Source organism: Eptatretus burgeri, chromosome 11, assembly GCF_056783735.1.
Source record: "Eptatretus burgeri isolate ZD-2024b chromosome 11, Ebu_testis_v1, whole genome shotgun sequence".
NCBI lineage: Eukaryota > Metazoa > Chordata > Myxini > Myxiniformes > Myxinidae > Eptatretus > Eptatretus burgeri.
The window spans coordinates 89,226,529-89,253,018 of NC_140971.1; the positions used below are offsets into that span (position 1 = coordinate 89,226,529).

Consider the following 26,490-nt stretch of genomic DNA (forward strand, 5'->3'; position numbering starts at 1 on the left):
AGATGGAGGGGTTATGAAAACATTGAAAAAACAAAACAACTATGAATACCACAGGCAGAGAGCTTGACCAGCATATTTGAGTGTCAGACTATTGTCAAAAGCACATAATGTGTCCTTAAACACATCCCTGGCATTCTGTTTCTTATTCAGGGCCTCCATTCCTTGCGTGAGGTGAAGCATCAAGACCAGGGTTGAGAGACCAAGGCGGAAACTAGTGCTAGCGATTTCTCGATTGGCGAAAAGCAATAATTTTATTTTCCAGTGATTATGGATTCTATTTGTTTGGCTATTATAGGATGGAAGCAGGCTGACCATTGAGTTCTGGAGTAAAGGTCAATCAACTTCCTGAATGATTATTACTTACTCTGCTTTGAAGAAATGGCATCCCATGGCACCTGCCAAATTTACTTGCAATAACAACTTGGCTTTTGTTGACGATCTATGGATTTGATTAATAATATGTTTACCGCTGTGCAACATGGGGCGTAGCTCAAGTTTTGACCATTAGCCGTTCATCAGAGCAAAATAATCAACTGCTGGTGGAAGTTAACTTTGCATATTGTTGGTCAAAAGTTCAAGGGGTTGTCGGATGTATCAACGACCAAAGATTGAGTGTAAGTGAATGGGAGGTTTAATAGTGCTGGGCACAGATCAAAGAATGAAGGGATGAAGAACAAATGGAATTGTCAGTTGGTAAAAGGGCAAAGAGGTCACTGATCGTCATTGGGAGGACATGTTTCTTGCAAAGTCATTCAGGCACGAATGTAGGAACTTGTACTATCAAGAAAATGTCAAAATATTTTGAGTCAGTTACGTACGAAACAATAATTTTGTTTGTTTACTGATTTCATATCTCCAACCATAACATTAATCCATGAATATTTTTTTTATGGAATTTTAAGGTAATATATGTAGTTACAAATATTGAGTTATATAATCTCTATTAATATTATTATTATTATTATTATTATTGTTGTTATTGATATGAACATTAATATTTGGTTGCATGAAACTTTGTCGCTTGTGAACCGACCTTGTGCATTATTTGTTAATATCACCGACGAGGCATTATGCTGAACCAAAGACTTTCCTAAATCTTTGTATTTAGTGGTAATGGTATACGCGTTTTTGTTTTTTTTGCCAAGTTTTCAGCCAGCTGTATGAGAGTCCGCCGAAGTTACCGTCGCTCGTCACAATTCTACAAAATGGTCTTTGTAATGCCAATAGTTTGAATCCACAAGTTGTCGCTGTTACTGCTGGTCCACCAGCTTATCTGCAGTGCATGGTTTTTCTTTTCAACATCGTTGTCTGAAGCCCAGTTGACATGAAATTGCCCTCGAAAGGCTTTTTTGTTTGGCGATGTGGAAGGGCATTTAAGCAATATAGTCGGGTCTGTAACAGTGACTGATTATGAAACTCAAAGAAGCATTCAAACATTTGGGCCTCACTAAACAGCAATGATCTCTCTTCGACAAAGCACATATATCAAATTTTGGCCTCCAAAGTCGGTCGCCGAATCCTCGGTCGTCCAAAGTGTTTCCTTGGCACGTCTGAACTTTTCACTCCCGACAAGGCCTTCAGACGCAGCTTGATGGAATACTGCTCTCCCCTTTGGGCTGGTGCCCCTGCCTTACATCTTATTAAGGGCCTCAATTCCTTGCGTGAGGTGAAGATGCCTTGCGTGATGCCATGGAAACCAAGGCCATAAAATTCATCAGAATCTATCACGATGAAGCTGAGTCTCTGGGCCCATCACTTTCCCATGGCAGACAGGTCAGGTCTAACTCCTAGGTTTCTACATAGTGTATACGGTCTGCCAGTAAACCCCCCCCCCCCTGCCCCAGTGAAACTCCAGAATCACTGCAAACATTCACTCATTCGTTCTTATTTTTTTCCCACCTGTGGAACAAACTTCCTCACTATTTAATCTCATCCCTCTCTCCACGGCTTCCACACATCTGTTCACCCCCATATAGGGTCATCCCCCATCCACAACTTTGATCTTTTCCAACTCTATTAACGCTCTACAAGGCCACCTCTTTCCACATTTTCAGTTTTTCCTTCCACTTCCGTGAGCGAGAGTTTATGCCTGTGTCAATCTTGTTCACCTCCTGTGTCCCTCCCCCCCAACTCCTTGCCACCCTCTTGCTCTCGCTCTCACTCTCTCCCCTGTTCCTTTCGTTCTGTTTCATCCTGATCAGTTCTATATTCCAGCTCCTCCATGAACCTTGACCACTATCCCAGAAAAAGCATCAGAATACTTCATCGAGCGAAGGAATCGATGTGTTTGTAAAATTGCATTCTGGACCAGCAAGCAAGGTTTGTACACAGGTTGTTTTGAGCATGCTTGTGCTCATGCCAGCTGTGTACAGTTTTGTGATTTCTGAGCCGCCGGTGTCTAACGGAGTATCTATGCCATTGCATTGTCATGTGATGATCATAAATGATGGGGTTTCCTTGGGTTATACTTCCACTTTAATATATGATGTTTCCTGCAGTATGACTAACCAGTTTTAAATAGCAAATCTATCAAGAAATCTGGAAAAAAAACAATTAAAGCCATCTTGTTGTATATGATGAAAACGATTAACCAAAAGCATATGAGCCTTGTGTTTTACGCACTCATAACGAACGATATGTTTGACTTGTATGCTCCAGCTAACGAGAATTCGAGAGGGAATATACAATTTGTTTCCCAATGAGGATCCACTAAAATCAGAGCTGCAGAGTGGGAAGTTTACTATTTTGGTGAGTTATTTCCTCGCCCATCACTCCTACCCCATTATCAAAACTTGACCATTCAATTTATTTTCTTTCACCGGAATTCTTGTGCAACACTATATTTGTTGATTGATATTTAAAAAAAATAATAAGAAAACAACTTTCACAAGCTGTCAGTCCAAGAGGAAATGCTATATCACAGCAGCACCTGTTTGCATTGATGCTTTGGATTTGTGAGTTTTGATTTGGATGTACCTGCTTGCTTTTTAGAGTGGAAGAGACGCGACGGGAGCAGCTGTCGCCTTATTCACGGCTCGTCTGCACGACCCAAGTGCAGCAACACACACTACAGTGCTGCAGGCCGTGCTGTACCAGTTGGACTGTGCAATTGAGAGGTAAAGTACAACGGCAATGTAAATGTGTGCACAGGCCGGATAGAAAATGGAAGGGATGCTAAGCGATTGTCACAGGCTAAGAGAATATCCTTGCGAATTATTATTTTGGTGAGTTCTGGAAAAGGGACTTCAAGGAGCTTTTAATATTTATATTTTTTATTGATGGAGAGATTAAACTATTTTGGAAAATATAATTATGTCTGCCGAAGAACATTGGGCTGGTGTGACAGCCTGGAGGTACGCACACTTGCTTCTGAGCTGCCAAGCCTGGCTTTGAATATCGACCCATCCATATCCAGGCAGAGCAATAAATCGAACTGCGTGCGCGTGGCATTTTTTGGATGGACGTTAAAATGAACGTTTCATCTGCAAGCATTATTTTATTTTATTTTATTTATTTGTATACTTGGTCGAGGCTTGTGCGAGAGCTAACACACAGAACGTATAACACAAAGGGAGCAGGAGACAATAGGGGGTGAGAGAGGGAAGCACAACAACAGTTGGGACATCAGGAGATCTGTGGAAGAGAGGGGGTTGTGGTAGGGTACATGGGGCAAACAAAGTGGACACTACAGGGACCATCACAAAGGAAAACAGGTAATTTGAAGGAGGTGGTTTTGGGATGGATTAACGGGGCTACAAAAGATCATGGTTTTGGATGGGGGAAGATATGAGGTGGTGGTGAACAGCTGTTTTGAAGGCCTGAACGGAAGAGTGGGATTAAGGAGAGTGTGAGAGTTTGTTTGTGCCAGAGACAGGAAAAAGAGGAATGAAAGAGTGAAGGTGAGCAGTGATTCTTGATTTTTGGGAGTTTCAGGAGAAGGGGGTTGCCAGCAGACCTTGAGCGCCCTGCAGAAATATTGGGGGGACAGAGCACAGACGGAGCAGGACACAAGGCCGGAGAGGAGTCTGTAGAATATCGAAAGACTACCGACCTGTCTGCGGTGAGTGTGTGAACGACCCAAAGCCTTGTGGTTTCCACAGCGTGAATCTGAGCTTGGTGTGAAGCAGGAGCCCCAGCCCAGAGGGGGGGGGGAGCAGTACTGCATCAAGCTATGGATGAAAGCTTTGTATGTGGAGCTAAGGTGTGCCAAGGAAAGGATCTTGCACAACTGAAGATTCCCAGTCACCACTGGCTTTGGAAGCCAGCTTGGAAATGTGGCTTTCCCAAGAAAGATCATGGCAGATAGTGAGATCCAAAAGCTTTAGAGACAGAACATCTTCCAAAGGATTGTTCAGAAAGTAGATTGGGGGGGGGGGGGGGAAGTGTGGTTTCCAGACGATACTTTCGTAGAGACATAGTGAGAGTGTGAGATTTGTCATGATTCAAACATGTTCCAAATGTTGGACCAGCTTGTCATTTTTATGCAGATCTGCAAAGTGTGAAGATGCTGCTGCCTGCCGATCAGAGGGATGAGAGATGGTACGGCAGAGGGTGGAGTCATCAGCAAAGAGATATAGAGGATTTTCCAGGGAATCTGAGAGATCAGTGATGAAAACCAGAAAAAGCACAGGACCCAGAACGCTGCCTTGAGGAACTCCAGCCTGGATGGGAAGCGGGGATGAGAGAATTCCACTAAGAGCCATGCGTTGACTGCGACAGGAGAGGAAGTCCATGAGCCAAGAGTGGAGATGGCCTTGGATACCATAAGAAGAGAGTTTGGTGAGCAGGGCAGGGTGCGAGACGTATCGAAAGCTCACGATATGTCTAGGGAGATGGCATTGATCTCATTTCTGGCATTGAGGACCTTCATCAATTGTTGGAAAAGCAGAAGCAGCATGTCCAGAGTAAAGTGTCCTGGTCTGAATCAAAATTGATGATCGGAAATAAAGCCATTGGAGAAGAGGAAGGATTTGATGTCTGAAGCGATGATGGATTCCATAACCGTGCTGATGATTGGGAGAAGGCTGATTGGTCTGTAGTTGCAGGGATCTGTTTTTGCACATTTTTTATGCAGAGTGGTAATGTTTGCTGATTTCCAAGCAGATGGCAAATGACCTTCAGTGAATGAGAGGGTGAATAGAACAGAGAGAGGGTGAGCAAGAGCAGCAAAGCAGGATTTTAGGACACGTGGGCTGATGCCGTCTGGACCAGTTGCAGAATCTGAGTCGAGGTTTGACAGCAAGCTCTCCACCTTGTCAGGAGAAAAGGACCCACAGTCCAGGAACTGCTCGGTTCGACTGGGTAAGGTGGGTACAGACATCAATGGGTTTGGGACAAGATTTAGAAGCAAACACGGAGTTTAGGCATTCAGCATTTTCACGGGATCAGTGATTCTTGATTACGGATTGTCAGAACATCATTTTGCAAGGCATGTGATTTGCAAGAATATCAGCTGTGCAAACATTTGAGGTAAAGGAGGGGATGAAGGGGGGACATACACCAGAAACAGGCTTAACCAGATGCCACCAGGATTTGGTGGAGGGAGACAGGTTTGAGAGTTCAGACTTGAGATTAGAAAGATGTTGTTTCCTGGCTTTCCTGAGGGTAGACACACTTGTTCCGAGATTTGTGTAAGGATTTGAGTTTGCCTTCAATAGGATTAGCCTTCCATGAGGCGAAAGCAAGTTGCAAGTTGTTTCAGGGCAACTGCCTCGCCACAAGCTTCAGTGTACCATGGGCAGGAGGAAGGGTTGGACAACTGAAGACGAGAGGGGATATATCTTTGCATGGGAGAGAGAGAGAGAGCAAGTTTCAATGAAAGAATTCTCAGGACGAGTTGATGTCAGAAACAGTAGAAATGGGAGACGAGTCGAGAAGCTTGATGGCTGGTTTGATCGTTGGGGACGTGAAGGATTCCATGTTGTCCTTTGCAAAGAATCGGCAAGCGATGTCCGTCACCCTGAGGAAATTGCAAATTCCTGCACAGTGTTGTATGTACCGTCTGAGTGGGGAACTGTCCAGCATTGTGACTTGAGCCAAAGAAACTGCTTTGGTGGAACTGACATAGTTCAGAGGAGGAAGAAGAAGAAGAAGCATTCTCTTGCCCTTCATTATTAAATTTGATGCAAATAAGCATTGTACCATGTGACAAAAGGAAGCTTCACATCACGTGATTTGGTGGCCATGCATTTCTCCAATCAGAGTATCACATGATCAAGTTGAGCACATGGTTTGTTTATTTGTAAAACTATAGAGGTTTGCAAGGCTTGTGAAGAAACCAACATGGTCATTTTGAGAAATTGATTCGTTTCATCGCCGATTCGACCAAACAATATGAACTTCCTGTGTCTGTCTCGTGCCCTTCCTTGTAATCCTTAAAGAGTGCTGCCCATGTTAACCTCATGATTTTTTCCCATCCCCAGCCTTGGTCTCTTCTGCTCTCGGTAACGCCCCCTCCCGCCACCCCATTCCTTTCTGCCCCCCCATCCACTCATGCACAGTCTTGGTCTCCCTTTCCCCCTTTGTTCGTGTGTGCGCGTGCGTAACATTTTGCTGTGCATTTGTCGTTAACCTTTTTTTTGGACAATTTTAAAACTTTTATCAAAGTAGGAAAAGTTAGATTCAGTTCTAGATATTAATTTTTTATTATTATTTTTTTGTCTGAATGGAAATTGTTTTTGATTCCTCTCTTTTTATTGTTTTTTTTTTTTTCTTTCTTTTTTCGGGGCCTCTGTTATTTCCACCCAGCCGAGAGACGCAACGCAATGGTCTGATTTTCATCTATGACATGACAGACTCCACATACCACAACTTCGATTATGAATTGTGTGTCAAGATGTTGAGCTTGCTGAAGGTAAGCCTCTTTGGACAAGGCATGCTTTTGTACGTTTGTGCAAACATTTGCATGAAAATGTTTTGAAGTTTTTTTTGTTTGTTTGTTTGTTTTTTTCCTTAAATCCAGCATTTTGATTTGGCCTTTATTTCCCGATGTCTTTGTAATTTTCATAAAAAAACAGTGACGTCTCTTCATGTGTTTGTCTTGCATGTATAAGCTTGTCGATGAACCTTAGACACGAGGGGTTAAAAAGAAAACTCGACTGTGCAAGCACCTGTTTGTCGGAGATGTGATGGCGCATAATTATATTTTCATCATATATTTTTTTCAGGGAGCACAGGGAGACGACAAAAAAACGGAACCCAAACAATTTAATAAAGTTTGATTTTATTTAAAACTACCAAACACAACCCATCGCTTTGCTGATGGGAATATTAAGATGGAAGGGGGGGGGGGAGCGAGGCCTCACCACACATCGTTATACACTTCGGGAGGCAGGAGGTAGCAAGGAGGATGTGGGAGAGAGGGGTTAGTGGGGAGGGGAAGGGGGTGTTCTGGACATGCGTTTGATGGGGGGACTTTAGGGAAAGCGATGGGTGGAGGGGGGGGGCGGTGGGATGGTCCCATTATGCTGACATTCATGCAGGATTGAACGAAATTGGGGACATTAAAATAGCACGTTTAAACGGGTCATACTAAGCAATGCCCGGACACCGCCGAGATACGTCCGTTGGGGGGTGGAGGGCCTTTGGGAGGACGTAAACATGAGGGAAGGGAAGGAAGGTCGTTTTCCTTCAATCGTTGAAAAAGCCACCACAGTGTTCATGCCTTTATTTAATTTCCACATATACGATAAGCTCTAAAATCTCTTAACCTGAGAAGAATTGCGGACTTGATCCAAACAGCAGTTCCGACTGCTTTAAAAAAAAAAACCTTTCATTTGTCCAATTTGAACATTTATGACACCCCCATCCTCTCTTCAACCTCTGTAGAGTTGTATGGGGGTGGAGGGGGTTTGGGAGGACGATAACGAGAGGGGAGGGAAGGGAAGCCAGCATGAGGGAGGGAGAGGCAGCATGAGGGGATTGGATGTATGAGTGAACGTCAATTGCACCCTGACTTCACGCAGTTTGTAATTCGTCGACGTTTGTGCAGTCTGCAACCGACATTCAAACAGTATGTAATTAATAGACGAAGTCACATAGCTTCACTGTGAAAGGAACATTCCAACAGTATGTAATTTAAAGACGTTCATGCAGTTCTCAACCGACGTTCAAACAGGACGTGATTCATCGACATATAGTCTTTAAGGACTGACAGACGGCTTCACGGACAGACCATGCTTTTCGTGTGTGTGTGTATATATATATATATATATATATATATATATATATATATATATATATATATATATATATATATATATATATATATATATATATATATATGTAGATTTACGTTTCAATCGTATGTATTTTATAGATGTACGTATTTTTATAGTATGCATTTGTGTTCTTGATTCATGTACTTTATAGACGTACTCACATTCTTAATCGTACATACTTTATGGACACTCGGATTCTAATTGTACATACTTAGACGAGCACACATTGTAATACAGTAGTACATTATGCAGGTACGTACAATTATATTAAAAAAAAGACGTGTCGAACTGGCGACCACCGGGTGGCGTTTGTGGCCAATGTGAGCACATTATGTGTGGACACATAGACACACGACTCACACGGAGACGCACGACACACACAGAGTCATATATATATATATATATATATATATATATATATATATATATATATATATATATATATATATATATATATATATATATATGACATGACACGTTCTTTGATGCATATTTGCTTCACATGATTGCAATGGAAAGTTTCATCTGGATATGTTTTAACGTCATTGATTTGATTGAGGTTGAAGCACGTGACCCAGGTGTCGGTCCCTACACTGCAGGCACACTTGGATTAGACAGGAAAAATTGTTCATTACGCTGACACATTCAACTCTGGTGATTGAAAGGATTTTGTGAGTTATTGCTGTTTTGCGATCATCTATGGGTTGTGACCTTCCTCGGTCGACGTTGTCCTTAAACATCTAACCCTGAACTCGGTTTGAGTCTTCTTGAAGAATTTTGTTCTCGGGTAGATTTGGAGTTAGACTGGAAACGATCTTTCTTTAGTTGTCCACTTTATGTTGAAAGAATGAGGCTATCTTGACTAAATGGGAACCTGCTGACGATACACGAACTCCACTTTGCACACCTGCGGAAGGTAAGAGGATATCATTGGTATCGAGCAAGTTATTAGAGGTAAGGTTGGTTCTGTGTTTTGTGGTCACCCGTGATGGGGAATAAAACTTGACGCTCTGTATTTCTCCCCAATATGGCGTCCAACAAAATAATCCTCATCCGAGTGAAGTAGGACCACATGATGTGCAATTTTGGAAAAAAGAAAAAAAAAAGTATCATCGTAAACTTTCCTTCCATAAGAATTTATTTGGGTTGTCCGTGTAAATCGTCTGTTCGCCACATGTCACTCTGGAGTGCCGACTGTTGCATTTACTACATCGTCACATCCTAGAATACAACTGAGTTCAATTTGCTCAGCGATCACATATATATATATATATATATATATATATATATATATATATATATATATATATATATATATATATATATATATATATATATATATATATATATATATATATATATATATATATATACATGGTCTAAATCAGCCTGGGAATATTTGTATCTCGTGTCAAATCAAAGTGACCGAGAGTTGGGACACGTTGGACAAAAGCTCTGCCTCAATTACCCCATGGAGAAAAGTCTCAACCTATCGCATCTGTCTTCCATGGATATTCCAAGGCAACATACCTTTCTTTCCACAACTTGGACAAATCCTTCTGCGATTAAAGATTCTCATTTGAGGCACGTGACAAAATACAGACATATACATATATATATTTTTTCTATATATTTTCTATGTATATGTATATATATATATATATATATATATATATATATATATATATATATATATATATATATATATATATTTGTGATTGAGACAAGTACAGTCAAGTATTTTCTGGGAAAGAGGAGGCATTAGTCAGAGAAATGTAAATGGTGAGATGTAAGGAAAGTCGCAGCAATAGTATAATCCAAAGACAATGAGCAAGAGGGAAAGAGGTGGGCTGAAGGTTACGAGAGCATGTGGGCTGAGCTGTGCCCGTTAAAGCAGTGTATAATCCCACCAGCAGACAATTTTAGCGTCCGTGTGTCTCACCGTCGAGGGCTGGCCACACACCGGTGAATCAACCATTGGGATGATGGTAGAGAGGATGAAGGAACTTTGCCTTTTTGTTCCCTCCCCTAAGGACTTCATGTTGGTTGGATGTGCTGTATACCACATACTGGATACATTTGACTGAGTCTTGGACCTCTTCATGCTGGTCAGGTTACGTTGCCGCTTTGTTTGTTTGTTGTGAACGTTAAGGTTGTAAAGCTTGCCGGGTATTTCCCACTACCTGGTTACCGATGCTGATCCCGGTAGCAGCCCAAAATTAATTGTATGAGCTCTACGCAGGTCATTTAAATCATGCAAGTCTGTTGTCTTTGTTGTGATTTACTAGTTGTTTAACCTTGTTTCAGCCTTCATCTCGATATGTTTCTTTTATCTCTACAACCTCAGCGTTGCACGTTATTTTGGATCACGCCTTTCTCATCTTCATTGGAATCGTCTTGATTTTTGATTATTACCATGTTGTCTTTCACCTCCATTTTCTGCACACTGTAGTTGAAGCCCATCTGTGAATGTCGTGAAACCCCCATGCCTAAAATTAGACGAGACTTTTTTTATTTCCTGGCCTGGTGATCCTTGCCCTGTGGTGTATGTGACCAACTGCGCGGATGTATCACCGTTACCCAGCTGACCGGCCACACGAGGCACACCCTCCCCAGCCGTACAGGCTTTTAAAGCCATTCTCAACTGGCACCCTTCAGGGCAGCACACACACACACACACACTCACACACACACACACACTCTGCTCCTTCGAACCATCTTGACCAATTCCATTTGCTTGTTGTCCTTGCTGCGTCTGCTGCTTGTCATTTTATCTCCATTCCAGAAGTGCACGTTCTTTCCTGTAATTCGGTGTTAGAAATCTTGGTGAGTGATTCATTCGGCCTCTCATTTGTTCAGCCGGTTACGGTGCAGCTCTAGTTCCCACACGTTTTCTCCGAGCTTTGATTGAAACATTCGGTGCGATACCACATTTTGGGTGGAGGAAGAAGTATGTACAGTCGATGCTCCAATTTTAGTCGCCTCCAGTTGCTCGGAATTTGACCCGTGACCTCGGAATACGTTTGGCCAGCGAAGTGCCCCGTTCTGTGTGTTTTGAATGTCTGTGTTTGTGCACGTTAAGGGATTGCATCATTTGATCAAAGTCTCCTGCATTTGAAGTGCCAGTGCTGCCACAAGTTGTTTCTCGCAGGCATAGCTCGGTTTATTTTGCCCAAACGGGTTTTTTTGTTTTGTTTTTTTTTTCTTCCCTGCAGGGGGCCTTCCCAGCACGGCTTAAGCGTGTACTGATCGTGTCCTCCCCGCTGTGGTTCCGAGCTACATTCACCGTCCTGCGCCTATTTGTGCGTGAGAAGCTCAGAGACAGGGTGAGTTTTAAAATGCCTATTTTGTTGCAAGTTCTGATTGTAAGCCAGAAAGTTGGGGGGGGGGGGGTAAAGAAAAGGAAAACCTCTGCTCTTCCACCTGACTCACCTTAGCGTTATGAGTATTTCTAAAGCAAAAGTTGTATTTTTTTTTTTTTTCATTTCGCCAAGTTCCACGTTATTAAGTTTCCCGGCTGGTGGTCAATTTAATATGAGCAGTCAGCAATTAAAAATGAGGTTGGACCGACAGTTTAATTAAGTAAAATGAAGAAAAAGAAAATCACTTCTGCACAACACTTTCCATTTAATGAATGTTTGCAGAGATGAAAGCGTGGTTCGTCCACGGTCATTTTGCAAACTTGCTTTACTTGTGCAGGAATACCATCTTAGCTCACACAAACACCAGCTGGTTATACTAACAACAGGAGTAAACGACGCTTCGTCGTGCGAAGCAGAAACACAACAAACAGATAGATTGCGTTCATGCAAAACATTTGTGGGACAGAATGGTGTATTGTTATTATTATTATTATTTTGATTTTATTTTATTTTTTTTTTTCATTTTTGGAAACCTCCCACGTCGTACAGTTGTACGTCAGAGTTAAAATACCGCTGCCGTTGAAAATGTAAATTCAGAATTGGATTCAAATCTCCGACCTCGTGAAGGGTAAGGATGTTGTGCTTATGTTTTGCGTTGATCTCGTCGCACGAAAACATTCTTGAATCCCGGCAAGGAATCTGGTTTTGAAACCTTTGTGTTGTAAAGAACAATATTGTACAAACCCCTTTTGTTTGTTTCAAGCTTCCTCCGCCAGCTGTTTCGTACAAATATTTTTTTTTTCACTGCACGATGCTGTTTTTGGCAAAGTCTATTTCCGTATGCAGCGATGGGCATTTCTGTGACAGATGGCAGCTGGGACACAATGCCTGTTGTTAAGGCAATGGAAGCTGGAGAGTTGATGTGAGAAGGAAATAAAAGTCTCCTTGAGTTTGGGACAGTTTTATAAAATGCATCTTCATTGTTGAAAATGAGATTGTTGTCTTATTTTGCAAATGGTCCCAAGGGGAATCTTTTTCTGTAAGTGCCAGAGGAAGTGTGATGTATTGTGGAGATGATGCTTTTGTCTCATTCCATTAAGGTATCCACACTGCGCCTGGGTGAACTTTCTCCTCTTGTACCTTGCGATACACTTCCCATTCACCTGGGCGGCTCCCGCCCTCTTGATCACGCAGCGTGGCTTGGAAGGTGCCTCGACTCGCCACGGGCCTCCTCCATGGATGATATCCTCTTTCTGCCGTCGGTTCCAGCTCCTCACACTCGTTTCACCGGAAACGGTCCACCCATAACATCTGTCGCTCTGTCCTCCACTTCATCTTCGCCGTCGTCGCCGCAGCCCACATCCTTACTGTGTGAAGGTTCCATCCATGATGGGGAGAGTCGTGGGATTTTACCCACCGAGTTGATGGAGCTGCTCATCACGATCCGCCGCCGAGGTCTCCACAAAGAGTATGAGGACATGCAGAGGGAGGCACCTGCAGGGACATTCAACTGTTCAAAGTGAGTTTGTGATGAAAAAATAACATGGGACCATCTATTTATTATGTAAGCGTATCTGGTGGAATTTTTGACTCGCACCAACCCCCATCTAAAGTATATGTTGGACCTTGTAACCCATTTGATTCCACACTGCCAGAGTATTAAATTTCTGCCATTGTAAAACCTTAAAAACAAGGTATGTTCCTCGCGTGAAGTAGAAAGTAAGAACCTAATCAACACGTTTTGCGTAAAGCCTCTCCAGTCGTTATTATTATTTTTTAATCCTGAAGCATAAAACAAACAACACAGATTTCAACTCTCATGCTATTACAATTTGAGGCAATTCGACAACACAGAATCAGATTCTCTTAGTCTTACCAAAAGGCATTTTTGTCACATCCAACACTGGGAGCCACCATTGCAAGTCTAACTAATCCTGTGTTTTCCTTCAAACACCAGCTTCTTGGGCACTTGCTGATCACATTTGTATGTCTTGTTGTCGAGGGACCTTGAAAACGTGTTATTCTGGTACGTGCAGAGCTGAATCAGGGTGGCAAATCGACGCAAAGGCACCGTAGGTAGCAGGATGCTGGAAGCGAGTTGTTTCATGTTTTGTGATTGGCCAACACTCTTCTCAAACTCGATGCCAGGGAGCTTCATATTCCCAATATTGCACAACCCATTTACAAACACAAAACTGAACGAGAGCGACGTCGATGGCGCACCATCGCAAATCCCCACACACGTCCCATCCAAAGAAAAGTTGAAAGATGGCTAAAGGTTCCACGAGAAATGACCCAATATCAAATTTTGAGTTAACAAAAAAAAAACAAAATCTGCATTTTGACCCGATTCATGAACCGGTTCGGATCCAAAAATTCGTTACATATTTTATGTGTCCACCAATGTTGATTGCATATCCAAAGTTTCATATAAAAATGTTTTAAAATGTGCCTGTAATTGCATGTTTTTGGTATTTGACCTTCTGGCCCCGCCCCAGGAGGCGGGACCAAAAGTGACGCTGCTCTTGCGCCTTTGTGCCACGTGATGATCATAACTTCGAAGTATGAATTTCTGCCCAACTGTTGAGGAGATCGAGTGATGGACAGACAGACACTCAAATTTTTAAGCGGTGTAGCCACTTTAATATTTGGTACGTCCATCTGTCCATCCGTAAAAAAAAATTTCAGCGGCGCAGATGCCGAAATGACAAAGAGGAGCTCTAGGTACCTAGCGTCACGAGAAGGAAATTCCAAACTGCACCGCTTCCTTCAGACACAGGTGCGATGTTATTTTAGTTAATTAATTAATCAATCAATTCAAAAAGTGTGGGGATAAATATCTGCCAATGAGACTTACCACCTGCACATCCTGAATACTGACCGGTATAATCCCTTCCAGCTGAATATCCCGCACCTCTGTGATTTATTAGGTCAGCTCACTGACCTAATATAACCGTTCGATGTCCTCAAGTCTGTCTGTCTGTCTGTCTGTGTCAGTCCTTCCATCTGTCAACAATTTTTATTTTTCTATCTCCTAGACGTTTCGGCCAATTAAGTTCTAACTTGACACGATGATAATACGAGTTGCTCTCTGTAGATCGTCTGAGCCCTTTTTCGCATTTTCGCCTCGGGGTCAAGGTTACGGGTCATTCAGTGCAAAATGACCGATTGGTCGAATGGCCTAAAAGGAAGCATCGGACGGCTATAATGCATAATGGGTTTCATAGGGATTATTAAGAAGATTTAATTTGACCAACTAGTTTCTCGTTACCTCTGTCGTCTGGCCCTGTTTATTGGGCAACACGAGGTCCGCTGACTTCAACACGGCACCGTGCGGTTATTTTACGTTCAATTTATATTGTTTTCACTTTTCATAGTCACTAAGGTTGATTAACACTCAGTTGCATCAAGTTTTGTATCCGAGCTGACCGTTAAACCCGCTCGGGTGTATTATCCTTCTTGAAATCGCAGAAGCACTATCATATTTTCATTCGAATCGAAAACCTTTGATTGTTTCATGACCTCCTGGTCTGTTTCGTTTTATCGCTATCTAGTGAAATATTATGGTACAACGATTGGAACTTTGACAAATGCTACATCCTGAAAACCCACCTATTGATTCTGTACAATGTCTGCACTGGCATGAAATCATCCTCCCCTCACCATCCATTTATGTCTAATAAATAGATTTGCCCTCTTTAGCGACATGACAAATAAATAATTTTCTTTTTGGTATTAAACACTTCCGTTGACCGCTTTTAAGATGTATGCTTGTGTACCCACACCTGATTATACAGGTAGTTGTTTACAAACTTTTTATCTGAGATTTTCTTCATGTTACTCCTGAAGTTATTTTCTTATCTTTATACTTTTAAAATACCTCTTCAATCTATACATTGTATGGTTTTTGTATTCTAGGCTACCGTACAACTTTGCCAAGAATCGTTACACGGATGTGCTGTGCCTCGATCATTCCCGTGTGAGGTTAACCTGCATTGACGATGATGTAAGGAACTTATTTTCATTTTTTGGCTGCTTTTACATTACAATTTCCATGCCCCCCCCCTAACCCCGAACCCCCCTCCCTCCCCCATATAAGATCCATTCACCCATTGGGACCACACTCTGTGCAGAGTGTGGGTGCTGCCAAAGCAGTCTCCTTGGCTATTGGGCACAATCCTGGACGGGTCGCCACTCCAACGCAGGACACTAGCAAGCTGGCACTCATTTTGCCGACCTCAGAAGGATGACAGGCTGAGTCAACCCAACCTGATATTAATTCAACAGCCAAGTGGGATTTTAACTCAGGACCCTAGGATCCCAAGCCCCCCACCCGAACCATTTAGCCAATACCAGCTGGGTGTATATATATATATATATATATATATATATATATATATATATATATATATATATATATATATATATATATATATATATATATATTTGATCAAGGCTTACAAAACAAGTGAGGTGACAGAGTAAAATTGTAATGAGCGGACAGTGCGGCAACAGGTGAGAGACCCTAACTAAGCTAACTTGTGCGAATAACCATATTTTACAGATTTGAGGTTGCTCCCTCAAAATAATGAGAGCGATGAGGGCTTTGACAACAACCTAGTCAGAGGGCGAACAGGAGAGGTTCATTGGAACGTCAATCATCACCATGTCCAGGAGGGAGGACGTACCAGTTGCAGCCATTTCTGTAACTGCGACATCTTCCATCCTGGATCTGGTAATGACCAACTTGTGTCATGCATACAGAAAGTTTACATGTTGTTTTACCCACGGAGTCCCATAAAGCTGGAGCTGAAGTATGCCCTCGTTGGTAGTTGCAGAACTGACACCTAGTCAGCTGGTAGGTACAGTGTCAGTTGAAATCAACGCTGATGAGGAACAAAGAGTTTGGATGGATGGTTGCAAGTGAATCCATGTTCGAGGAATTTGTGCCGTAATTCCCTCCGAATGTCTATGAATCTCTACACGGCTCTGAGACAACCATTCTATCGTTTCAGGAAGGTACACACAGCTAGTGGTATTCCTGTGGGCTAGAATGGGGTTGTGTGAACAGTGGACCACGAGGAATGAAGTTGTTCATGTAGACAGCAAAAACACTACCATCAGGAAGGGTGTGAAACCTATAAAAATGGAAGAGGGAATATCCAGGGAGAAAGAGGAACCGGAGACGTCCTTTGAGAGGAACGGTTCTGTTAGACATACAATGTTTGGAGTTGAAACAGGTGCATGAACGGAAATATCGGAATAATGAGACTGGGTACCTCGAATGTTGGTCGACCACACTGTTAAGGGAGGAAGACAGGATGAGGGGGGAGGAAGAGAGGAGAGGAGGTAGATCAGTGGGGTTAGTAGAGGGAGGAGGAGGAAGATAGAAGGATAAGATGATAATGATGTTGGGATGATAGGAATATATGATGATGTGGATATGATGATGATATGATCGTGATGAAGGGATGGTGAATATAAGGATGATGAGGATTATCGGTGGAGTAGGCAAGTAGTGTAGTTGTACTAGTGGTGGTTGTAGTAATTGTAGTAGTGGTCTGGGAGAGTAATGATCTGGTATCGTAGTTGTAGTATCAGTAGTGTTGAAGTTGTGATAGTGTAGTTGTTGTAGTTTTGTGGTACAAGTGGTGTGGTTGTTGTAATGTGTAGTAGTAGTATGCATAGTGTGGTTTGAGTGCAGTAGGGTATGAGTAGTAGTAGTAGTACTACACTTGTAGAATTAGTAATAGCTGTAATGGTGGTGTTGTCGTATGATTGTATGAGTGTACATTAGTTGTTGCAGTTGGTGTAGTAGTAGTAGTAGTAGTGGTGGTGGTATGTAGAGTGTGGTTGAGTGCAGTGGAGTAGTCCTGCTGTAATAGTAGTGGTGCAGTTGTTGGTCATCGTGTAGTCAGAGTTGGTAGTGTGGTTGGAGTGCAGCAGAGTAGTCCTAGTGTGGTGGTAGTAGTGTAGTTTGGAGTGTTGTTTGGTAGTATAGTAAGAGTGTTGTGGTCATAGGATGATTGGGATGATCTAGTAGTGTGGTTGTATCATGTAGTTACATCAGTTGTCGGAGTGTAGTTAGGCTCAGGGTAAAATTAGTATTAAGTATCAGAAGTGTAGTTGTGGTAGTCGTGTTTTTTTTGTTGTTGTTGTAGTAGTAACAGTAGTGCATTGGGGGTTACATATGCGGAGTTAACGACGGTGTTGCGGCATTCACTTCAGACCGGATTTCTCTGGATCTAAAATTACACCACGATCGTTGTTTGCGTCATTGCTGAGTGCACATCACTACATGTGTACAGTTATTCTCAAAGTTTATTTGCTTCTTTGATGTGGATCACGCTTGATGTGGCTAAAAACTTCCAACCATACACCCATCTGGTCCAACGGTCCAGCTCTTTGTAAACCAGTCACAGGAGCAGCTGAGCGGTTGTGCTTTCTTCTGACTGTTTGCCAAATCAACCAATTGGTACTTTCAAGATGATCAACCCTTTTGTGCAAGAAAGTACAAGTTAAAAAGCACAAGGGACATGCCAGTTTTGCAAAAAATAACGGTTCTTTCAAAAGGCTTCACGTTAAAAGCCGTGCACAAAATGTACCCGATCGTCCAACAATGTAATCCACTGAACATCATTAATACATTTGAACCTCCATTGCAGCATGCACAGTTTCAAACGGGTTATAAGAGTCGAACCATAATTCAAGGTGTGTGTGCGCGTGCATGGATAGGGTTGAGGGAATGAGTTTTACGGGTTCAGGGTCGGGGAAGACCCTGATTCTCTCTCTGGAAATCTGTATTGCACACAGCACCGCTCCCTTTGGGATCGGGTATTACAAGCCATACTAAAGTACACCATTTCTGGGGGAATTATCCCGTCCGTAATTCTGTGGGAGCTAGTAATTAAATAATAGCATGTCATAGCCCACGTTGTTTGAGTGATTTTGCTATATGGAGTTAAAGAGCAAGACCCTATTTATGAACAACTAAAATGGGCGGAAGTTTTGCAGTCGGCCATCTTTGATCAGATCACAAAACGAAGTGAGGTGCAAGTGTATGCCATTGTGTAATGTGCTTGTACCAAGTTTGAACAAAATCAGACCATGCATGTCTTAGAAATGGTTGAGGACATGTTTAAGTAACAAAATGGCTGCCAGTCGGCCATCTTGGATCTGACCTCGAAAAGAAACGAGGTGCTTATGTAAGCCGTCATTCATTATCAGTGTGCCAAGTTGGTATCTCCCGTGATGAGGCTCAGTCTTTGGGTCTCTCGCTCTCACCGCAGGCAGGTCGGTGGACTTTCTGTCTTCCACCATCTCCTGTCCGGTCTCGCCCTCCCGTTCTCAGATATGTCCCCCCCCCCCGCCCCACCTTCCCATACTTCCGCATGGCGCTCAAGGTCTGCCAGCAACCCCTTTCTTGTAAAACTACCAAAATCAAGAATCACTGCTCACCTTCATTCTTTCATTCCAAATTTTTTTTTCCCACCTTTGAACAAACTCACACTCTCTTCAATCCCACTCTTCTCTCCAGGTCTTCAAAACAGCTGTTCACCACCATCTCTTATCTTCCCCCATCCAAAAACCACGATCTTTTCTACCCCCATTAATCCACCCCAAACCCACCTTCTTCAAATTCCCTGTAGTGCAAGGACCGGAAAGTCCCTGTTTTTTTTTTAACAACTAAAATGGCCGCCAGTCGGCCATCTTGGATCTAATCGCGAAAAAGAATGACGTGTTTATGTAAGCTATCACTCATTATCTGTGTGCCAAGTTTGAACAAGATTGGTGAATGCATGTCCGAGAAATGGTTGAGGACGTGTTCAACACCGGTGGGGTGGGGGGGGGGGTGTTTTTCACAACGATAAATGGCCGCCGCTGGTCAGCCATCTTAGATTTGATGTCGAAAAAAATGACGGGCATATGTATACCATCATGTGTTGTCTTTGTTCTAACTACAAATAAAATCGGTCCAAACATGTCCGAGATATGGTTGTGGGTGCACGCACACGTGGACACGACACGAAAATCGAGAACCAAATCCATACGCGGTGTGTAAGGACCAAGTCCAATGGGGGCCAATAAACCGGTCTGTAAGGATAGGTTCTTTGCTCGTTGTCAACTTTATCATATGAACACGTCTTACCAAGCCCAAGTTGCAACCAAACATTTATGAATCAAAAGGTGTATCTTGTTACTCTGCGCACCAATCGGTTTCCTTCATCACGTAAACATGCACACGCCACATAAAACGTAAACGCTCATAAAGAGGAAAACAACAAAACTTCACAACTTGGTCCATGAAACGTGATCCTTGACCGAAAGGGAGGTGGATACTTTGAGTCCTGGGAGGATTCCATTCCACCTTCTGAAATCCACCACAAATGGAGATTACAACGGAGAATCGATGGTTTGTACTGCATCATCATCATCATCATCATCATCATCATCATCATTATAGCACCGTGCTAGTTTAGAATCTTTTCAGAGTGAGATTCTCTTCAAATCAAAAAGGAAAAGACAGGAGGATTTAACGGCGTCAAGGTTATCTTTATTCAGAGCATGAACTTGTTGATGTAAAGTGGGGGTTACCTGGAGGTGAATTAAACTGCACACAGGTGTCTCGATCAAACAAATGCCAGCAGTGCAGAAAGATGAATGGGCTTCATAGCATCAGGGTGGCCCAGAGTTGGAGTTGGGTATAACTCCTGCCCCCTTCTCCCTCCTCCCTCCCCCCTCCAAACTGTTTAACATACTTGTTATTCATTCACCTTTGACTTATCTCGACACCATTGGACTTCCACACACAAACCCAATTCTTCCCCCCCCTTCCTTCTTTATTTCTTGTCCAAATAGCATAGTGATTACATCAATGCAAGCTTTATGGATGGATACAAGCAGCAGAATGCCTACATAGCTGCACAAGGTATGACTCTTGTTGTGTTTCTGCTTAAACTCTGAAATACAGAAAAATTGTTGATGAAACATCTTGTTTGCATTTCAGCTCCTTTTATTCTTAAATATTGTCGTGTGGACCGCAACCTCCCGACAGGATGCAACCACACCGCTTAGGCCGAGACTTCAAACTTAGCTGTTCACTATCACTGTTTTTCGCAAGCAAACGCTGATCAGTTGATGCCAGCTTGTGATCCAGCGGGGCCAATTACCGCACCAGTTTAAAAAGCACGATTACAAATTTCATCCTCCAAGGATCGCAAATGAGCCCGAACATTGTGCAACAAAATGGTGGTAACACAAGGGAAGCTGTTCCTTAAAAAGTAAAAAATTCATTGCATAAGATCAAATGGCGGAGGAGCTCATTGTGAGCCAACGGCCATCCATAACTTGTGCCTGTGGACGTTGTCCTGCAGTTGGGTTACTTTTTATTAGGAGGTTGGTGGCAGGATTTGCAATCCGGCCACTGTAAAACCCTTTATTCCACAAAACGTCCGAAAAGCATTTTTAAAAAAATCTGAAAACCCGCTCCGTGGGAGTACCTCCTGTGCAGCTGCCCTTCCCAGGGCAGCTCACCGGATGATGGGATTGGGGCAAAGCCATCAGGACCCCCTATCTTTGATGAGAGGAGGGAAACCATGGGATAACATTTCCGGGTCAGATTGTGGTCGTGTGTGTCGGGGTGGTACTGCGGGGTCGTCCACCAGACTGCGATCTCCTTGGGTTAACCTGAGTCAGTCCCTTCGGGTGGGATTCTCGAATGTCCTATACCGAAGAAAGGATTATCACCTGTCTTTGTTATCTGAGCTCAAGCGTTTGGACATTGGTATTGCAGTACTCTGAGGTTCGGAGACCGGATTGCGGCGAGATCATGGTGGGTGGTTACACCTGCTATTAGTCTGGTCGCTCTGATGGTTACCATGCCCAAGGAGTTGCTGTAGCTGTGTCCAATAAGCTGACTCCTATGATAATTGAGGTAACACCGGTCAACGAGCGTATTATGAGATTAAGGATTCGTCACTCCTTGGGTGACGTTTCCCTGGTCTATGTATATGCTGTGACTGAGGCGAGTGATCTCACCTTGAAGGATGCATTCAATGCCACGCTCGAGTCTGTAGTTGATCAGTGATTCTCGTCCTGCTTACAGGGGAATTGACGCATTGTGTTCCTCAAAGCCTGTCCCTCGGTGTACTGCAGAAAGAACAGAGGGTGGTTGGCTCTTGACAGAGTACGAAGTGAAGGCCCGCTGGGCCGGTTACTTTGAGTGGCTGTACCAGACTGATCCACCAGCTGTTGAGTTGCATGTCAGGGGTGTTACTATCCCCATTGCTGACCCTCCAATCAACTGTGATCCAACTTTGTTTGTGGAAACACGGGCTGCGGTGAACCTGTTGAAATGGCGTAAAGCTCCTGGGATCTGTGACATCCATGCTGAACTTCTCAAGGCTGGTGGAAATGCTGTACTCATGTCGTTGCATTCAGTTCTGTGCTCTGCCTGGAACACAGGCATCATCCCAACTGACTGGAAGAGGGGCCTTGTTGTCCCTCTCTGGAAAGGGAAGGGTGATCGCCAAGACTGCAACAACTACCGAGGGGTGATTCTGCTCTCAGTGCCGGGCAAGGTCTTTGCTCGGATAATTATTGATAGGGTTCGCCACCATCTGCTTGCGCACCAGCGTCCAGAGCAGTCAGGCTTTACACCAAAGAGGTCAACGATTGACCGTATCCTTGTTCTTCGTGTCCTCACCGAACGCAGACGAGAGTTTTGCAAGGACTGTTTGCATCTTTTGTTGATCTCTATAAAGCGTTTGATTCAGTGAATCAGGATGCCCTCTGGAGGATTCTTGGTTTTTGTGGGGTGCCACCAAAACTGATCAATCTGATGTCTGGACTATACACTGGCACTGAGAGTGCTGTGAGATGTGGAGATACCATCTCTGACTTATTTCCAGTTGGTAGTGGAGTTTGTCATGGGTGTGTACTGGCCCCCACACTTTGCAGCACTTGTATGGACTGGATTCTTGGGAGGATGTTGGAGAGATCAAGCTGCAGTGCATAACTTGGGAATATCAAGATCTTTGACCTTGATTTCGCAGATGATGCAGTCATCTTTGCGGAGACTCTAAATATTCTTTTGGGGGCCCTCGTGGTGCTGAATGAGGAGTCTGAGCCACTGGGATTACGGGTTTCCTGGGTCAAAACTAAGATCCAGGCTTTCAATGACTTCTTGGATGCTGCTGTCCTGTCTGTACCTGTTTGTGCTGAGGATGTTGAGGTCATGGAGAGATTCACTTACCTTGGCAGTGATATTCATGTCTCTGCAAGCTGTGAGCCAGAGGTCAACAGACGTCTGGGTCGGGCCTGGGGAATCATGGGGTGTAGTTCTGCTGGTACCTGTGCGGGAGGATGAAATTCCGGGTCTTCAGGTCTTTAGTGCTTCCAGTCTTTCTCTATGGATGTGAGACTTTGATTCTGACCAGGGATTTGAGACGGAGACTTAATTCCTTTTGAACTTGGTCTCTTTGGAGAAACCTTGGCTATCGCTGGTCGGACTTTGTGTCCAATGAGCGGTTGCTGAGAGAGACTCAAATGACATTTGTTACCTGCATAGTCCGTGAGCGTCAGCTGCGGCTGTATGGACATCTGGCTCGTTTTCCTGACGCTGATCCTGCTCACCAGATTCTCTCAGAGAGGGAGTCTCATGAGTGGAGGAGGCCAGTGGGCCGACCACATGCCTCGTGGTTGCAGCAGGTTGATCAGCATCTCAAGGAGATGGGGATGGGCCTGGCATTTGCCTGGGGAATGGCCAGACGGAGGCCCCTGGAGTGTCAGTGGAAAGTGGACACAGCGATGTGCTGCTCCAGCACATGCTCCCATACCTGACCTGACCTGAACTGACAAGATCTGGTATGAACACAAATCCGGTCACGGAAAACACAAGACATCCACCTATTTTCCTCCTCGGTGACACGTGCACACACTCGAGCACGAAGCTGGCACAGAACTCGCATGGTGATGTCTCTTCTTCACCAGGGCAAGGGCAAGACAGCAGACAAGAGACAGGGCAAGCCAGAAGCTAGATGCAGAGAGGTGGTCATCCAAACGCCAGCGCGGCCAAGCCAAAGAGAGCTAGTCCAAGGGAGTGAGCTGCAAAGAACTGAATGACAGACAGACAGACAGTCAGAGCGCAGCAGGGACACTCGCTGAGAGCGCTTCTTGTTGGGGCCACGGTTTTATACCCAACCCCAGCCCTGCTTGTGAGTCTTTGTCCCTCCCTCCCCTCTTCACAGCTCACCATAACATGCTACAAGGGTCCTCACTCCCAAGGGTCCCACCAATCTCCTCCTCAGGAGCTCTACCAATCACAGCTCGGTCCTGAGGCCCCGTCACAGTCTCCACCCTCAGGGCATTTGCAAATTCCAGCTTCAGCAACAAACAAATGCCCACCTCTTGTGCGGTGATAGACCACTGTGGGGGAGGGGGTCATCCCTTTTTGTTGGTTGGGGGAGGGGGTGGGGGGAGCACGGAAGAGCATGCTGTTTCACCCTGCCACTTCCCCATCCTGCCCAACCTCATCCAGTTTCACAGAGGAGAACAACACAGACGGAACGCCTTTATCTAGCAATCTCTAACTCGTACAATGTCAGTCTCCTCGTAGGCAACACGAAAGACACGTTACACAAGACACACCTTGATAGAAGGTAGAAGTTCTGAAGCTGTACAATCATACATGGTGTCTAAGGCCTTAATCTACCTCTTACCCTCACCATAAACGAAAATACTATGCATGCACAAACACACAATCTCGTGCTTGCTGTCTCATGAATAGAAAGTTTGTTCTCACAACTAATATCAACACTGAGTGCCAGACGGGCAGCTGCCTTGGTCAGTCATACATTGATTAGTACTAGTTTATTTGCGTTAATTGAATCCTGTAACATCACCGTTATAATTGTGTACCTGCAAACATCACAACATGATTGTATGGTAAAGCTGAAGCAAAATGTAACCAGCTCGGCTTTGGCTAAACTTGAAGCACGACACATAAATTACATCTCCCTCCTCCTCATCGTTATTGAAAACTGGGTACTCAAACTCAGGACTTTCAGTTGCGCAAAATTTAATCGGTTCTTCTTTGATTTGCATTGAAGTGGTGCGCATAATTTTGGCGCTGTACGATTCCTCATTCTCGAGTTGTTGATCAGAGAAACACATGCACACAACTGTGTAACATGGTGACATTCCCCTCGGGTGAAGTCTCGCTGATGACCCTCCAAATGTAAAGGCCATCGGCAAATTGGGCACGATGTTGTCGGATTATTTGTAAACCCGTTTAGTGCTCTGTGCAATCACCATGAAGTAGTGCTGTATTTTTGCGATGCGTAAATACAGTCTGTTTAATTGAATCCTGGAATTGGTCGGAAGAACAAACAAATCTGTGCTTGTAGAAATTGGACCACCACGTACATTGGAAGCACTGATACTAAAACACACTCCGTCATTGTTTGGACACATCATGGGCGCAGAAAATGAAAGTCTGGAGAAATCGACCATGTTTGGTGGGTACTGTAGAGTAAGAAGCAGATCTTGTATGTGCTGGATGGATGGGGTAAAGGCTGCAGCGAAGCGTCGGGAAGCAGTGCAGGATAGAGATGCTTGGGGAAACCTGATCATGAATGTCACCAGAAGTCAGACACGACTTGACGGAACAAAATAACTCGATAAATAAGTTTTTGGAGTGGGTGGGGCATTTCCTGTTCCCCAAACTTGCTTAACTCTTTAATATATATATATATATATATACAAAAACAATTAGTCCATATCACGCTTGAGAGCAACGCTTGAGAAACGTAGCTGGGCCGTCCAAAAACTGTCTTTGTATATTTGAGTGACGTTTTTGTTTTGCAATTGTTCAGTTTTGCTTCATATGCACTTTTGCGGCTAAACCCATCGTTGATGAAAAGCAGACATGTAGTTGGAAAAAAAAAATGTCATCTCAAGCAGACTGGTCCTCTTCTTTTGCCCTCCCATAAGGTCCCATGCCTCAGACGTTCGATGACTTCTGGCGAATGGTGTGGGAACAACAAGTTCTAATTGTTGTGATGACAACACGGTGAGTTGTCCACACAATGATGCTCTGTCATTTCAATTACTTCCCTTCCCTCCCCCACAACACCAGCCCAGAGTTTAGTTATCGTTGGAGAAATTTGACGAAAATGTCAAATAGCAAAAGTTTATAGAAATGGTGTCGCAAGTTTTACATTCCTACAGCACTGTTAATTAATAGATGGACTTGTGATGAAAGGTCGAATTGGATTTGTAAATTGCAGTCCAGAAAGGACGATCTACAGAAATAACTCAAATATGACTATAGACGACACCTTTTGTCTTTAGAATAAACTTGGCAGAGATGATTTGGGAAGAATTAATCAAACAGCTGTTTAGTTTCAGCTCATTTGTCAGCATTGATAGACTGAATTATCTAAACTCGTAATCGATGTACGTTTGGGCATAATGATTATTGCCTCCGTCACTGAAGAAGGGCGGAGGTTATGTTTTCACCCCTGTCTGTCTGTCTGTCTGTCTGTGAATGGGATATCTAAAAAAAAGGGATGGATTCGGACAAAATTTGGTGGAAAGGTTGGGTGTGTGACAAGCATGGAAATATTAGATTTTGGTGAAGATCCGGATCCAGATCAGGATACTCGAATTTTTTTTGAGTGATTCTTCACCATTGAGAGATTGGGCCAAAAATGAAACAATATTTAGAATGATATCTCAAAAAGTTGCGGACGTGTTCGGACGAAACTCAGTGGACAGGTTGGGTCTGTGACAAGGACGAAGTGATTCAAATTTTGGTGAACATCCGGATACGATAATTTATTTTTAATTTTTCGAGAGATAGGGCCAAAAACGATATGCAGTTTAGCATGACATTTCAAAGAGTTGTG

General features: G+C 43.6%; 1 protein-coding gene across 2 annotated transcripts in view; it reads left to right on the forward strand.

Moving 5' to 3' along the window:
* The window catches only part of PTPN9 (protein tyrosine phosphatase non-receptor type 9), a 98,435-nt gene that overhangs the window by 49,751 nt on the left and 22,194 nt on the right, over nt 1-26,490 (forward strand). Inside the window, exons 3-10 of one of the 2 annotated variants that reach the window (XM_085847317.1) lie at nt 2,659-2,748; nt 2,992-3,116; nt 6,748-6,853; nt 11,435-11,545; nt 12,682-13,100; nt 15,500-15,587; nt 20,441-20,510; nt 25,574-25,652. In XM_085847317.1, the coding sequence (XP_085703443.1) occupies nt 2,659-2,748; nt 2,992-3,116; nt 6,748-6,853; nt 11,435-11,545; nt 12,682-13,100; nt 15,500-15,587; nt 20,441-20,510; nt 25,574-25,652 (1,088 nt within the window). Of the gene's footprint in view, nt 1-2,658; nt 2,749-2,991; nt 3,117-6,747; nt 6,854-10,415; nt 11,046-11,434; nt 11,546-12,681; nt 13,101-15,499; nt 15,588-20,440; nt 20,511-25,573; nt 25,653-26,490 lie in introns of those variants that run through there. The other variant, XM_085847318.1, reaches the window with a different exon arrangement.